Genomic DNA, 16,567 nt, shown 5'->3' with positions numbered 1-16,567 from the left:
GAGGGAGATCCCATGTATCTCACAGTGATACTGCTTTAGAAGGACAGTGGCTGAAACTGTTGGCCTCAGGAACCAGAATCAGGAAGTCTGCCTTCGAGAAATAGTGCAATTCTATGGGAATATCAGTTCCTCCCCTCCTTTCTCCTCCCCTTAAATACCTTTCGACAGCTCAGCACAGAAGCCTCCAGTTCAGGTATCAAAGAAGCCTCCAGTGCAGGTGTCAAATCAGCCTCCAGTTGCAAAGAAGCCCCTAGTCCAGGTCAGCAAGATGCATCAGCTCTGCTTCTCTGGAGCTCTCCTTGCCCTCCTTGCCACCTCAGTGGTCTGCAACCAAGAGAAAGAGACCAGCGTTTCTACTCCAAGAAAATCTACCTTCTCAAAAAAAAATTCTACCTTCTCCCCTTCTTTCCCTAACTCTCCCGTCCAGTGCCAGAGCCTGAAGAAACAGAAGTGAAGGCTGAGGAGGGTCAAACTCTGTGTTTGGTGGTTTTTTTAGGGTGGCTGTTTTGGGTTTTGTTTTGAGAAATTAGGAAGCTTTAACTCCAAGTCTATTTGATGACAATAAGTTTGTTGTATCAAATGCACGCTAGACGGTACCACTTAATCCTGAAAACCAGCTCAGAGTTTTTCATTCTCTTTGGTCTTTGGCTGCACAGTAAGCTCCCTGAACCAGTGTGACTTTGTTACTGGAATTCAGAGACAAAATCCAGGGACCTGAACAGACAGCCATCAGCTCCATCAATATACATTATAAAAGAGACAAACAGTGGTGATGAGCAAGAAAGGAGTTTGTCCATGCTGGAAAGGACTGATAACAATAGTCAGTATCCATCCTTTGGAGGCTTCCAGAAGTTTAAGGTTTTCCAGAAATGGTCAAAGAAGGTGATTGCTGGTTTCTTGGCATAGCTGACAGCTATGATGTAACTGGTCAACTTACGTTTCTATTGGTTGTTTTCTCAAGATTGGATACATGAGAGTTTGTGAGGGCCTCATCACTTAGGAAATAATTCATTGGCCATATTGAAATGGATATTCCTTCTTGGAAGGGGTACAAAATTGGGTCCTGTCACAGCATAATTGATCCCCCTTGAGGAGTGGCGTCATCAGGGAGTGGTCTGAAAGGTCTACTTTTCTTGCAATCTAGGAACATTACAGATTAAGGACAAGTATGGAAATTTCTAAGCATGGTTCCATTGGGAAGCCCTGTAATTGGCTGCCACCTTAACATCTGCAGGCTGTACCACCCTTATTCCCTCTAGGAGTTAAGTTTGGTAATTTAGCAGCACCTTGCATAACTTGTTTAGACTGGTCCATTGTTCAGAGATTATGATTATGAGCCTGCAAACAAGCTGGAAATTTGAACTCTCCTATAAACCTCGGTCTTGCCAGTGTTGCTAAGTTACCTGCTGATGTCTCAGCATCCAAATCCCTCCTCCTCAATACCCTTTATATTTGATGCTCATTCCTTGAATAAAGAGAGACTAGATTGGACTCCTCAATTTGTCCTCACTCTTAGTTTCTCTTGTTTCCTTTTCCTCTCCTCTCCCCCTCTAGTGTCTCTGTGGACTTACCCGCAGCACAGTTCAAGTGCCCCCCCAACGTCAGCCCGGAGAACAGGGGCCTTAGTGAGGGACTCTGTCCTCTGGCCTAAAGGAGAACAAGTAAAGGAGAATACAGGAACAACTTGGGAGCCTACCACACAGCTGAACTTTGGTAAGTGAACAGCGATTATGGGACAAGAAATTAGCCAGCGTCAGACTTTGTTGAAAGTTTAGAAAAGCTTCAAAAACACAAAGGGTAATGGGAAAAACAATTTAGCAATTGTGTCCACTTGGACAAGAAAAGGGCCAGCATCAAATTGTGGTTAAAACTTTAAGAAAGGCTTTAAAGACATGAAGGGTAAAAAATAAATAAATAAATAAGCAATTGTCCATTAGGGCTAAACTTTAACTTAGGAGCAAAGAGACCTGGTAGCCGCATGCCGGTCCCCTATATTGCAACAGCTGTATAGCTCCAGCTTCAGCTTATTTAACTTTTGATATTAGGAAGGAATTAAGGGACCAAGTTGAACTTTTAAAACAACAGATTAAACTGAAAAAATTACATCTGGATTTGATTGCTCAATTAGAGAGGCTGAAAATAGCAAAATTTTAAGTGAAAAGTGAAATTAACCCCAGAATTGCCGCTGCAATTTCTCCACTCAGTGACCCCGAATGAGAGGAATGATTTCTAAATTTACTCCCATGGCCTGGTCCAATATTAAAGCTAGATAATATGGAGGCTTTCCCTGTGACGGAAATGATGTATGCAGGTGGTAGAATTATTCAAGACTACTCAGGTTTCAATTTCAAACTGAATAGAGCATTAAAAACAGTGGTTACCCAGTAGAAAGACACAGCCACCTATACTCTTGCTGTCTTAAATTCTTTGGCTCACGGATGGATAACACCTACAGATTGTCAAGGACTGACCCAAGGAACTTTATCGGGTGTGGATTATGTTTTGTGGAAATTGGAATATATAGAAAATTGCAAAAAGACTGCCAGGCACAATACACAAACTCGTAATGGGTGGAATCTTGATATGTTAGTAGGGGATGATGCCTATGCCAACAGAGAGGCCCAAAAGAAATTTATGGGAGATATGAGTTCCTCTCTCATGAGCGTTAAGCAAAGGCCAGCGATTTACCTCAATGGCACAAATACCTGACAGCCATGCACAAGGAGGTGAGTTCAGGCTACAGGGATGGAGATTTAGCTCAGTGGCACAAGCACCAGCCTGACAAGTGAAAGGCTGTGAATTCAATCCCTTGTAACATTGACATTGAAGCTGTTTATCAACAAGGCCTTGAATACAGCCACATGTCATAGCTGAATTGCCAATAAATCTTTGGGGTAGAGATCTACTGTCACAAATGGAATTAATCGTGGGTAGCCGAAAGTCACTGCTCAAATGTCAACTAGTGGATACTGACCTGGTGAAACTGTATCCTCCAAACAAACATTACATCAGCCCAAGTCACACATGTTGCATGCTGTCACTGCAGCCCTTTCAGCATTTCCCAATGAGCCAGTGAATTTGTATGCTGACAGCTGTTATATTGCACATTCTGTGCCCTGCTAGAAACAGCTGGACAAATCAAAAGTGCCTCCAGCACTGGAGAACTGTTTAGTCAAATACAGGTGCTTATTATAAAAAGAACTTGCCCTTTTTTTTATTGAACGTCTACCTGCTCACTCTGGGTTACCAGAACCTCTGGCCAATGATAATCATGCAGCAGACCTGGCCACTCGACCACAAGCTCTCCTTTGTACTTTAGCTAATGTTAGCTCCGGTGATTACAAAGACAGTGTTACTTCAGCAAAAAACAGTCATCAATTATGCCATATCACTGCTGAAACCCTCCTTCTTATGCACCACATGAATCAGAGAGCAAGCCAGACACATAGTAAAAGATTGCCTCTCTTGGGCCACGCACCTCCTAGTTCCACACTTTGGGGTTAAACCTAGGGGACTTATCCCCAATGAACTATGGCAAATGGATGTCACCCATATTCCTGAGTTTGGCAATCTTAAATACGTTCATGTAACTATAGATACCTTTAGTGGTTTCCTTTGTGCCTCTCTCCAGAATGCCAAAGCTACCAACATGTTATTAGCCATATGTTAACTACCTTATTATTTTGGGATGCCCGGAACAATTAAAGATTTATAATGGTCCAGGCTATGCTAGTTCCGCTTTGCTTGTTTCTGTCAACATCTTAATATACGTCATATAAAAGGCATAACTTAAAACCCTCAAGGTCAAGGCATAGTTGAAAGAGCACAAGGCTTCCCTCAGGTCCCCCTTTACTTTAAAATATAAGAGGCTTCATCCTCCCTAAAACTCACTGTTGATAAAATAAAAAAGGGGCATGGTACCCCACAAGGGGGACACTTGAAAATATTGTATCTCATGCCTTATTTATCCTTAATTTTTTAAATTTGGATGCTGCTGGACAGTCAGCAGCCAAGCGTTTTTGGCATACTGAAACACAAAAGCAATTTGCTTCTGTATTATGGAGAGACCCCCTGATTAACTCATGGCATGGTGCAGACCCAGTCCTTATCTGGGGACGAGGATCAGCATGCATTTCTCTAAAGAGATGAAATCTGTGAGATGGCTGTCAGAATGATTGGTTAAACAAATAGATGAAATACAACAAATAGAGGATAATATTACAGATGACTCCAGGGAAGAAAAAAGACCCCATAGAGAATTTTTTCACAGCTTTTGTTTTCAGAGGATGGAATCAACAGCCTTGATCCTGTCTCTTGGGATTATGATGAATAAGTTGATGGCTTTTGCAAACAACAGGTGGATGCCATAAAAATGCAACCTATACAGGTCCATTACCATAGATTTATAATGGCTGATAGAGAAAATTATGCGGAGCCTGCAAACCTGTATTGTGATGATGTTTTGTGGAAGCATGCTGCAAGCTCTGTTTCTCTTGCCTTGGTGCGATAGACTCATTAGCCAGAGATGGGCAACTGGCCCTCACATGGGATGCCAAACTCCAAATAAGAGAGGAACTGGGCCTCTCGCTGCCCTGCCTTCCAGTGACGGGTGAGGCTAGGTTGGCCCCCCTGTAGAAGTGCCCTGACCCAAGACAGGCTCCATCTCCTCAAGGATGTAGCCTCTTATATTTTAAAGTAAAGGGGGACCTGTGGGAAGCCCTGTAATTGGCTGCAACCTTTACATCTGCAGGCTGCACCACCTTAATTCCCTATAGGAGTTATATTTGGTAATTAAGCAGCACCTTGCATACCTTGTTTAGCCTGATCCATTGTTCAGGGATTATGCTTATGAGCCATCATGGGAGGGAAATTTGAACTGACCTATAAACCTATATCTTGCCCTGTTGCTAAGGTACCCGCTGATGTCTTAGCATCCAAATCCCTCCTCCTCAATACCCTATGTATTTGATACTCATTCACTGAGTAAAGAGAGACTGGATTGGACTTCCTCAACTTGTCTCTGCTCTTTGTGTCTCTTGTGTCCTTTTCATCCCCACTCCTCCTCTAGGGTCTCCATGGACTGACCCATAGGCCAGATCAGGTTCCAGGAGACCTCAATGTGGATTTTGTGAAAGCAGGCAAATGAGTGTCCCTGAAAAACCTGAAATGTATTTTGATTATTCTCATCTTGGTGTGCCTAATCTTAGAAGGGAATGTGATAGAATAGGTATATTTAGGGTTAATAAATCTCATATTATAGATAATCAACATGCATCCAGGCAGCGCTGAGCAGACATTTGATCCTCCATTTGAAGGTAATCAGAAAGACATGGGAAAATGAGGGCAGAGATACCAAACTTTATTGCTTTCAGTTGGCCATTGCTCATCAGCATGTCTAACCTCTGGGTCCCTGATACAATATAGTAAAAAATATACATTTTCTCATTGTCTCAATCAGTGGAATGGCATTCCTGGAACTTTGGGCATTTGCTGCTATGTGCGTGCCTATGAGATGCTGTAGGCACTGGCCCAAGAGGCAGCACCTATTACCAAACACATGAATCAGATGATTGGTGGGCTTGAGTTTCCTTTCTACCCTCTACCCTCTGGGAGGGGAATAGACCACGAGAGAGAGTTAAAGCTCTAATGGTTGAACACTGCTATCTATGTAATAAAACCTCAATGAAAACCCTAATGGTGGGTTTAGGGTACTTCCATACTGGTGAACATGTTGGTGAGTAGAGAGCAAGCACACCCAAAATAAGACATGGTTCACCCCTGCTAGTCCTTCCCTATGCATCTGTTCAAGCAATTCCCATATAACTTTGCATAAACACTAGTTTCTTCTTTATTTATTTTCCATTAATTAATTAAATTTGTTGATTTTCTTAGTATTGAAGATAAACCTAGGCCTTTGTACTAAGCTATGCATCAGATTTTTTTTTTCATTTTTTCTTATTTTGGAACAAGGTCTAAGAGTCCCAGGCTGGACTCTGACTTGTGATCCTCCTGCCTTTGCATTCTAGATGCTGGGATCACATGCATGGACCATTACATCAGGCTCAGATTGCCTTCTTGAGTTCTGAGAATCATTCAGGAGAATTCTCAAAGATGGGTAGTTGAATCCCAACGTTTATATAGCCAAGGCATTATAATTTGGAATCTGCCCTGAGACAGATGCCTCGGAGTGATTCATTTTCTTATCTCAAGCCACGTAGCCATTGGAAGCTACCAATCACACATTATAGAACTTTTAGTTTCAAGATTTCCATAATAGTTCTTAAGCAATAAGTTTAGCTGGGCAGGGCTTGGAAAAGAAGTGTTGTTGTGAGAACACTGAGGATGGGGCTCTGGGCTCTGCATCCAGGACCTAACAGATTTCACTGAAAAGTGAAGTCTGCTGCTACAAAGGACTGACAGCCACTTTCTCCTAGCATTTATTTAGGTATTCACTGCAATATGTTAACAGACATCATACTTCTGTTTTAATATACAATATACTGCAACATTCTTGTGCAACGTATTAATTTGCAAAATTACAATGTTTTGTGGATTAAATATTTGCTTATTTTTGAAATATAGAAGGAACCCACGCATTTTGTAAGGAGTAAAACAAAATAATGATATATAAAGAAGGAGTTAAGACTCACCAACAATATGCCATTTTTCTGTTGTCTTCAACACAGCCAACAATAACAAGTTCCATCAATGCCATTCCACTGATTGAGATAAAGACAAAATGTTTTCTCCCTTCTATTCTTCCATGACATCATGACTGGCTACCGAATTTTTTATAAATAATGGCAACTTGCAAAGATGCCAAAAGGAAAACAGGATTTAGGATATTAATCATTTATGTATTCATTATTCAAACACAACCATTGTTAACCTATAGAGATTACTATATCTATACGACAACTTCTCCTATGTATATTTCTCCCATATATTATATATATATATATAATTTCATATATAGATAAATAAAGAAGCAAACTATGTATATACTTATACTACATATATATATAATATATAAACAAATAAACAAGCATTATTATTTGTTTGAGACAGGGTCTTGCTGTGTAGTTCAAGCTGGGCTTGAACTCACTGTGTAGCCCAGGCTGGTCAAAAACTTGCAACAATTCTCCTGTCTCGGCCACTAGAGTGCTGGGATTACAGGATTGTACCACTGGACATTTTTTTAATAACTTGTATTTCTTAACTCAAATCTCAGGCATCATCCAATTAATGAATGCATAAATACTTCAGTGGTGTGTATAACTGTATTTACATTTTCAGCATATAACGGTACACTTCACAAAATTATTGTAATGTCCAGAAAACAAGCCACCAAATGGAGTTTTTGCATTTTCAGCTCCTGCCCACTGCTCACCAGATACGTTGTTTGATTTCGTTGTTTGCCATGTGGATGGCCCTGCATGACCATTTCCCTAGTTCAATGCAGACTCTCTGCTGTCCCTGCAGTCCAGCGGCCTGCCTTCTGCCTGGAGCGTTCCTTCATGGGTCCCTGCAGGATTCTGTTGATCAGATACTACTACAATGCCCACTCCGGACACTGTGAAGCCTTTTTATATGGTGGCTGCAGAGAAAAGCAGAACAACTTTGAGACCAAGGAAGAGTGCATGAGGGTCTGTGGACAGAATCCCACGGTGCTCACTACAACTGCAAGTGCTGGAACACAAGGTGAGGATTAATTCTGTCAATCTGTGAACTGGGGAGCTTTTACTGTCTTCTGATGTCCTCTTAAATTTCTTTCATCCCTGTGTAATTTTCACTGTCGATGTCTTTTATCTTCTTGACCAGACTGATTTCTAGGACTATAATTTTTTAAAAAGCTATTGTAAATGGAATTTGTCACCTAGCTTGTGTATAGAAAACCTATCAACTTTTAATGTTGATGTTGGATTCTTTCCTTCTTCATTGTGTTTCGAATGAGTTTTACTGAGTTACCCACTCTGACCTGAAAATGACATTCTTCTAGAAGCCTTCTAGACTCTTCCACCGCCAGTTACATTGGACAGGACACTGGGGCTATGTAAGCACTGGTGGTAACGGAGGCAGCTCACCCCAGATTGACCAAGTCAGAATCCATATTTAAAGAGATCCAGGAAGCTCGCAGTGTTACTGTTTGGGCAGCCCTGTGGCTGAGACTTGGCTCAGCACCAGAACAGGAAGCCTGAGCAAGGGGGAAGATCACAGAACCCTTTGGTGGATATCGGCTCCTTCCTTTCTTGCATCTTACAATTTTCAACCAGTCAACCTGGATATGATATATTCTGCCAGGAACAGGTTCCACAGAAACATCCATTTAATTCAAATAGATGAGCTGACTCTACCTGTATGTGGCTCTATTTCTCATCACTGTCATGTGGGCAGCTTGTATCGGGGACTTACTGGGCTAGGTCATCCTGCTTCTCCTCTCCTTTGTGCTCAATAGGTGAGGCTTTGGGTTGAAGCAAACCTCTCCCTGTCTATGGAGCTTTCCTAGGGAGTTAAGGAGTCTTACCTCCAGGAATAGTTCATGATTTTATTATAATTTTAGTATACCACACATTCAGCAGCAGCTATGTCATTCCTTGGACCCCAACTCTGGAACTCTTTTATTCCTGCTCCTTGCCCTCCATGGCCTCCAGCCCTTCTCTGTCCCACTGTGGTATTGTTGCTGGAATTCAGGAGCAAAATCCAGAGGTCCAGGGATTTCAAGGATCAGGCTCAGCCCTCTGCTCCGCGAGGCCAATCAAGGAAAGGTGCACATAGTGAGTTCAAGGCCAGTCTGAACTACATAGTGAGATCCTGTCTTGAAAAACCACAAAACATAACAAACTCAAAAGCTTAGGTAATGAAGCTTTGATTAAACCACCAGATAGAGTTTGGAACACTTCTGTGTGTTGGTGAACATACCGATGGCCTTAAGAGAGAGCTACACCCCAGAGACAGCATAGCTCTGGTCATTTGGGAACATCCCATGCATTTGACTATTTGGATTCTTCCTGTGTTGTGTCCTTTGTTATACACACAGTGAGAAAAGTATCCTTTTTCCAGCAGTGTACATTAAATCCAGGCCTTTACACTAATCTATATCCCCACCCTTTTATTGTTGTTTATTTGAGAACCAGGGACCTGGATTCATCTGAGACTCCTAGAAGAGTTCGGGGCAAAGGGTGGAGGTCAGGGGCCACTCGTGCCTCACATTTGCACAATACCTCTGAAGCTGAGTATACCCTGATAATTTTTTTGTCTTTTTGAGACAGGGTCTAGCAGTGCAGTTCAGGCTGGCCTTGAGCTCAGTCTGTAGCCTAGGCTGGTCTCAAACTCTCAAGGATCCTCCTGCCTCAGCCTCCCGAAGAGTGCTGGGATTACAGGCATGAGCCACCACGCCTGGCTTACCCTCATCATTTTGTAATGTTACATCCTACAATGGCATAAGTAACAAAATTCATAGTGTCCAGAAAGCAACCTATCACCATTTTCATTTTTCCATTTCCCTTCTAACTATTCACTGGACCCATAGGTTGCTTCTCCTTTCATCACCCTAGTTGACCACAGAATCTCTCATCGCTGCATCCAGCTGCCTGCTTCTGCAGGAGTCCTGAAACCCATGTGACCCTGCACCCTAAAGCTCTGCAGTGACACTTAGTTTTCCTCTCTCTGTCTCTCTGGCTTTTTCATTAAGTACTTTCTATGTTGTTCTTCCACACTGAGCCACACTCACAGCCCACATATTTTCAGTATTTTCTGATTAAACTAATGAGTGAATTCTGATTTTTGTAACACCAAGCCTTAATTGACGCCATTTCAGAGATGGTGGTATGTCGCATTGTTCTGCAGAGTTAAAGACCACTTTACTTTTTGCACACTCAGGCTGAGACCTACCAGTTTTAGGCAGCAATCCCATGACAGAAATCCCAAAGGCAGCTACCTCTTGATGGTTAGCCAAAGCTTCACAAAACCTCGGTCACCCTTCACTGTTAAAGCTTATTTATTTTTTGTGTTTTTGTGTGTGAGCTTGGGATCTGAAGTTTTTTTATTTAAAGAAAAAAAAAGTGGTAAAAGGGTACAAGTAATACAGAATTTCAAGAAAAAAACATAAAGTAAAGAATCACTAGTTAATAGATTACATATTGCCCCTTTGAAAACAGTTGTCCAAATTACAAAATTAAAGCATACAGAGTGGACATTCAGACAGTGAGATTGCAGACAGTTCCGTTTAATGATCCAACAAAAACTCAGTAATATGGTTTTCTATTCTACACACTTAAATACACATGCAGTGATATCCTTTAGACCACTTTCTTTTCCTCTCATTTTTACAATAACAATTACACTTTTTGGGTTTTATTACTCACACAGTTCTTATAACTTTTTTTACCTGAAAAAAAAAAAAACCAAATGTGACAAAGCAAAACAGAGTCGGATAGAACAGAAGGATGGACATAGTACATAATGCAAAAACAGAATACCAGGTGATCAAAGATGGTTACCAGTATGCCTCTTGCTATCTTAAAAAGCGTTGCCTATATCAACAGGTATAACAGAATTGAACAAAACAGTATAGAACAAGACCAACAAAGCCTACATTGGAGACCTTACAGAACTTCAAAAGAATATCATCATCAAACCATAATGGGCATCATAGTAAATCTTACTACCTTCAAAGTGGTTGCCTATACCCTCAAACTTGATACTATCAAACCAAACAGAATGTAGTAAAATCAGTCAGAACAAGATGGGGAGTGCAATATTGGGGTTCAAATCAGGTTAACAGGTAAACAAAATGTTAGTATAATATATCCCGCTATTTTTTAATTTACTTTTCCCTTGATTAAAAAATAAGAAAAAATAAGTTCATTTTTTTAAGGTATAAAAGGAGGAGATTGCTATTAAATAAACCTCGGTCTTGCCAGTGTTGCTAAGTTACCTCCTGATGTCTCAGCATCCAAATCCCTCCTTCTCAATACCCTATATATTTGATACTCATTTCTTGAATACAGAGATATTTAATAGGACTTCCTCAACTTGTCCCCACTGTTTGTGTCTCTTGTTTCCTTTTCTTCTCCCCTCCCTCTCTAGTGTCTCTGTGGACTTACCCGCAGGCCAGGTCAAGTGACCACCCAACGTCGGCCCCGAGAACGGGGGACTTAGTGAGCGACCTTGTTCTGGAACCTACAGTAGAGCAAGTAAAGGAGAATACAGGACCCACGTGGGAGCCTACCACGCAGCTGGACCTCGGTAAGTGAAAAGCGATTATGGGACAAGAAATGAGCCTCCATGAGATTTTTGGTTAACATTTTGAGAAAGGCTTTAAAGGCATGAATGGTAAAAAAAAAAAAAAAAAAAAAAGCAATTGTCCATCAGGGCTAAACTTACTGGGGACCAAAGCGACTGGCTAGCCTCATGCCCCTCCCCCATACTGAAACAGCTGTATAGCTGTGGCTTCAGCGTGTTTAACTTTCTATACTAGGAAGGAATTAAGAGACCAAATAGAACTTTTAAACAACAGATTAAACTGAAAAAAGAACATCAGGATTTGATAGCTCAATTTGAAAGGCTGAAAATAGCAAAATTTAAAATGTAAAGTGAAACTAACCCCAGAATTTACTCCGAGCTTCTTCTGCTCATGACCCCCGTTGAGAGGCATGATTTAAAAATTTCCCCCCCGGTTCTGATCCCATATTAAAGCTAGATGATATAGAGGCTTTCCCTGTGATGGAAATGATGGATGCAGAGAGTGATGTTATTGGAGTCTACTCTGGTTTCAATTTCAAATGGAATAGAGAATTCAAAACAGTGATTACACAGTAGAAAGACACAGCCACGTATACTCTTGCTGTCTTAAATTCTTTGGCTGACGGCTGGATCACACCTACAGATTGGCAAGGATTGACCCAAGCAACTTTATCAAGTGGGGATTTTCTTTAATGGAAATTGGAATATATAGAAAATTGCAAAGAGACCTCCAGGCACCATAGGCAAGCCTGCAATGGGTGGGACCTTGAAATGTTAATAGGGGAGGATGCCAATGCTGACAGAGAGGCCCAAAAGCAATTTAAGGGAGATATGAGTTCTTCTCTCATGAGCATTAAGCAAAGGCCAGGGATTTACCTCAATGGCACAAGCACCTGCCAGCCAAGCACAAGGCTGTGAGTTCAGTCCCCAGGGCTGGAGATTTAGCTCAGTGGCACAAGCACCTGCCTGACAAATGTAAGACTATGAGTTCAATCCGTGGTAACACTGACATTGAAACTGCTTATCAACAAGGCCTTAAATACAGCCATATGTCATAGCTGGATTATCAATAAAACTTTGGGGGAGAGATCTACTGGCACAAATGGGATTACTCATGGGTAGCCCAAAACCATTGTTCCTGCTCAAATGTTAAATAGTGGATATTCACCTGGTAAATCTGTATCCTTCCAAACAAACAGTACATCAGCCCAGATAACAGAGTTGCATGCTGTCACTGCCTCCCTTTCAGCATTTCCCAATGAACCCATGAATTTATATACTTACAGCGCTTATATTGTATACAATGTGCTCCTGCTAGAAACAGCTAGCCAAATCAAAGGTGCCTCCAGCACTGGAGAACTGTTTAGGCAAATATAGGTGCTTATTTTATTTTATTTTTTTTATTTAAAGAGAAAAACAAAACTAAACGAAGCAAGACAGTAAAAGGCTAGAAGTAATACAGAATTTCAAGAGAAAAAATATACAGTAATAGTTCACCAGTTAATAGATCACACATGGTCATCTTACAAAGAGCTGTCCAGATTACAAAATTAAAGCATACAAAGTAGAGATTAATACAGTGAGATTGCAGTCAGTTCTGTTCAATGATCCAAGAAAAACTCAGCAATATGGTTCTCTATCCTACACATTTAAATAAACTTGCAGTTATATCCTTTAGATCACTTTCCTTCCTCTCTTTTTTACGCTAACAATCACACATTTTAGTTTCCATTACTTCCACAGTATTTTTTAACTTTTTCTTTGAAGAGGAAAAGAGAAAATATTTTTAAAAGGCCGAAAAACAAAAAACAAATCAAGACGGACCAAAGAAAAACCCAATGTGACAAAGCAAAACAGAGTCATTTAGATCAGGAGGATGGACATAGCATAAAATGAAAAAAAATAAAAATTAAAAATAAAAAAATAAAGGGGGGATTACTAGGTGGTCAACAATGGTTACCATTATGCCTCTTGTTATCCTAAAAAGAGTAGCCTATATCAGCTAGTATAAAAGAATTGAACAAAACTGTACATAAGACCAATAAAACCACATTGGAGATCTTAAAGGATTCCAAAGAAGATAATAGTCAAATAATAATGGGCATCATAAAATATCTGGTTGCCTCCCAAATGTTAGCCTATATCCTCAAACTTGATACTATTAAGCAAAACAGAATATAATAAAATCAGTCAGAACAAGATGTGGAGTACACTACAGGGGTTCACATCAGGTTAATAGGGAAGCAAAAAAATTACTATAATCTATCACACTATTTTTAATTTAGTTTTCCCTTAGTTAAAAGATACTAAGAAATAAATTAATTTTTTTAAAAAAGAAAGAAAAAGAGGGAGGGACTGAGATTAAAAAAAGAACATATCACTAGAACAACACCGGTCAGAACCGAAAAATTTAACCATCATTGTGTTTCACCCCCAGATAGCTTGACATTAATAGTAGTTACCATAGTGACTCTTTCCTTGAAATATTTGAGTCTAACTTCGTATACTATAGCATCAAATTTATCAAGACAGTGTGAGACCGTTCAAGAGAATGAAATTATTGCAGGGTATTTAGAACCAGCTAGCAGAAACCAAACATCAATTTCTATATTATCTCTTTGTCTATAAAAAACTTGCTTATACTATCGCATACATTAAGATATAATAAGGTACCACAGTTTAGAACCAATGGAAACAAATGAACAACAACTTGATGGGGCTTCAAAACAGGATGATATTAAATCAGCACTAGCTATTGTGCTCTTATTTTCTTCAAAATAGTTATTTGTAGTATCACAGACAATAAAATAAAACCACCCAAATTAAAACCATTCCAATTAATGAGTGAAAACATTATATGGCTTCAAACCAGTGTGGCTGGGAATCATGATTACCACGTACTTTCATGTATTCTTATCGTTTCTTACACTAGGGAGACTATTCGGTATTTATACAGGTGAGTTTGATTTATTTCACTTACGAGTATGGTCTCGAGCTGCGTCCATTTATTTATAAATGTCTCAATGTGATCATTCTTTATAGCGGAGTAGTACTCCATTGTATAAAAATACCACAACTTTTTTTTTTTAAAGAAAAGGAAACAAAAGAATACATGGAGAAAAAAAAAGGGGGTAGAAATAATACAAGCTTACAGAAAAACAAACGGTCAGAAATTGCTGGTTGATAAGTTACACATTGTCATCTTAGAAATAGCTGTTCATGTTATAGAATTAAAGTATTTAGAATGACATTCATAAAGTGACACTACAAAACGTTCTGCTCTATGATCGAACAAAAGCTCAGTAATATGATTATCAGTCCTACACATTTGTTTTACATCTCAAAGAGGGTAAGATTGAACATATCAAAACAGAACAAAGCAGTTAAAAAAACAATTTAAAGAAATACAGATTTCGCAGCAAGCCCAATGGAGATCTTCATTGTCTATCTAACTGTCTCTAGTTTCTTACAAATAGTTGTCCCCATCTTCACCCACTTTATATACTTATTGCATATTATAGAACTAATCAAATCATTGGAGGCTTTTTAGGTCCTCAAGTTCCAAATTAGGGAAGACAATAGTAACTACCATCGCATCTCTCGTTCTCTTTGTGATAGCTGTCCCCATCTTTACATATGCTGAAATTGAACTCAAGAAACCAGTCCAATGTCATTCTAATCAGCGAACAATAGTATTGCTAGAATTTCTATCATAATGCAACAAAATTAGCCTCGGGTTTCTTAGCATCTCTTCCTCAGAGTATCTGTTCATTACATCTTGCATTATATAATCTGTTCCCGTAAATAATTAAAAAGAAAAAAAAAACCCATGTGTGAATTTCTACATATATATCTATCCTCTCTGTATTATAGGGAATACCAAGTCATAGCAAGACAGCAAAACAATTTCCTAGAAAAACATGCAATGGATAAGACATATAAGACCACAATACAGATGATCTTCCATAGTTACTATGTTTTCTCTTGTTATTTTCAATAGATTTGACCACAACACTGGCTTATTATAGTTAAATATAGTATCACCTATTTTTATAAAAACTTAACTTTGACGGCATTGTAGGATTTGAGAGCTGTTACTAATTAATACCAGTTTGGATATCCTTTACATCTTGTCATCCTCAGAGTAGTTGCCTCTACTTTTGGGGTTGATACTAACAAGCATACCAATTTCAAATAAAATCAGCCAAGGCCAACCCATAGTCTTATGATTCAGATTCAATTAAAATCAGTCATAGTAAGACAATGTAAGTATTGTAGGATTTCAGTTTAAGTTAATAGGAAAGTAAGGATAGTTACCATGGTATAACCTGCTATTTTTGGGTCAAGATGTCTGTGCCCTCAAATCTGACATGAGTGGACAGACCAGTATAAATTAAATTCAAATTAAATATGTCAATGAGACTACTATGTCTTTTAAATCCTTATACACCATTAACAATGACCTCTACCCTTTTCTTTTTTTTATAGAGTTTCAGCGCTGTCTATACTAAAGGCTATAGCTTACCGTCTCTGTCTCATGTCTGTTACTCCACTTTTCTGCTATAATTTGTCCACCTTATTCCCTCATTCCACTGTCTGCCAAGTTCACTGAGGCCTCTCTGCCACTGTTGCTGGAATCCTGGAAAAATACCACAACTTTTTTATCCATTCCTCAGTTGATGGACACTTAGGTTGTTTCCAAGATCTGGCTATTACAAATTGTGCTGCTATAAACATGGGTGCACATATATCACTGTGGTATGATGCTTTCAATTCTTCTGGGCATATGCCTAGGAGTCGAATAGCTGGGTCAAATGGTGCTTCCAGTCCCAGCTTTCTGAGAAATCTCCAGACTGACCTCCACAATGGTTGCACCAGTCTACACTCCCACCAACAGTGCAGGAGAGTTCCTTTTTCCCCACAGCCTCTCCAGCATTTGTTGTTGGTGGTTTTCTTGATCTTGGCCATTCTTTCAGGAGTGAGATGAAATCTCAGTGTGGTTTTAATTTGCATGTCTCTAATGACTAGTGATGCTGAACAATTTTTCATATATTTATTTGCCATTTGTATTTCTTCATCTGAAAATTGTTTACTCATCTCCGATGCCCATTTTTGGATGGGGTCTTTGAATTTTGGGGTTCTGATTTTTTAAAATTCTTTGTATGTTTTAGACAGAAGTCCTTTGTCTGAGGGACAGTTCACTAGGATTTTTTCCCAGTTTGTGGATTTTCTTTTCACTATGCTAGAGATTTCATTCGATGTGCAGAAACTTTTTAATAAGATGTGATCCTAGTTATTTACTCCGGGAAGTATTTCCCGTGCG

The 16,567-nt window shown here is 39.6% G+C and overlaps 1 protein-coding gene across 1 annotated transcript in view; it reads left to right on the top strand.

The window, feature by feature from the left end:
* Positions 1-16,567, top strand: part of LOC100725189 (papilin-like) — a 133,720-nt gene that overhangs the window by 23,314 nt on the left and 93,839 nt on the right. Inside the window, exons 3-5 of the mRNA XM_023564182.2 lie at positions 1,555-1,713; positions 7,483-7,701; positions 11,089-11,247. Coding sequence (XP_023419950.2) covers positions 1,555-1,713; positions 7,483-7,701; positions 11,089-11,247 — 537 coding nt within the window. The remainder of the gene's footprint in view (positions 1-1,554; positions 1,714-7,482; positions 7,702-11,088; positions 11,248-16,567) is intronic.

The sequence above is a fragment of the Cavia porcellus genome, unplaced genomic scaffold, assembly GCF_034190915.1.
Source record: "Cavia porcellus strain 051 isolate PalLab524CR breed Dunkin Hartley unplaced genomic scaffold, mCavPor4.1 scaffold_5, whole genome shotgun sequence".
NCBI lineage: Eukaryota > Metazoa > Chordata > Mammalia > Rodentia > Caviidae > Cavia > Cavia porcellus.
Note: the sequence above shows the minus strand (reverse complement) of the source record. Positions and strands in the feature narration are given on the sequence as shown.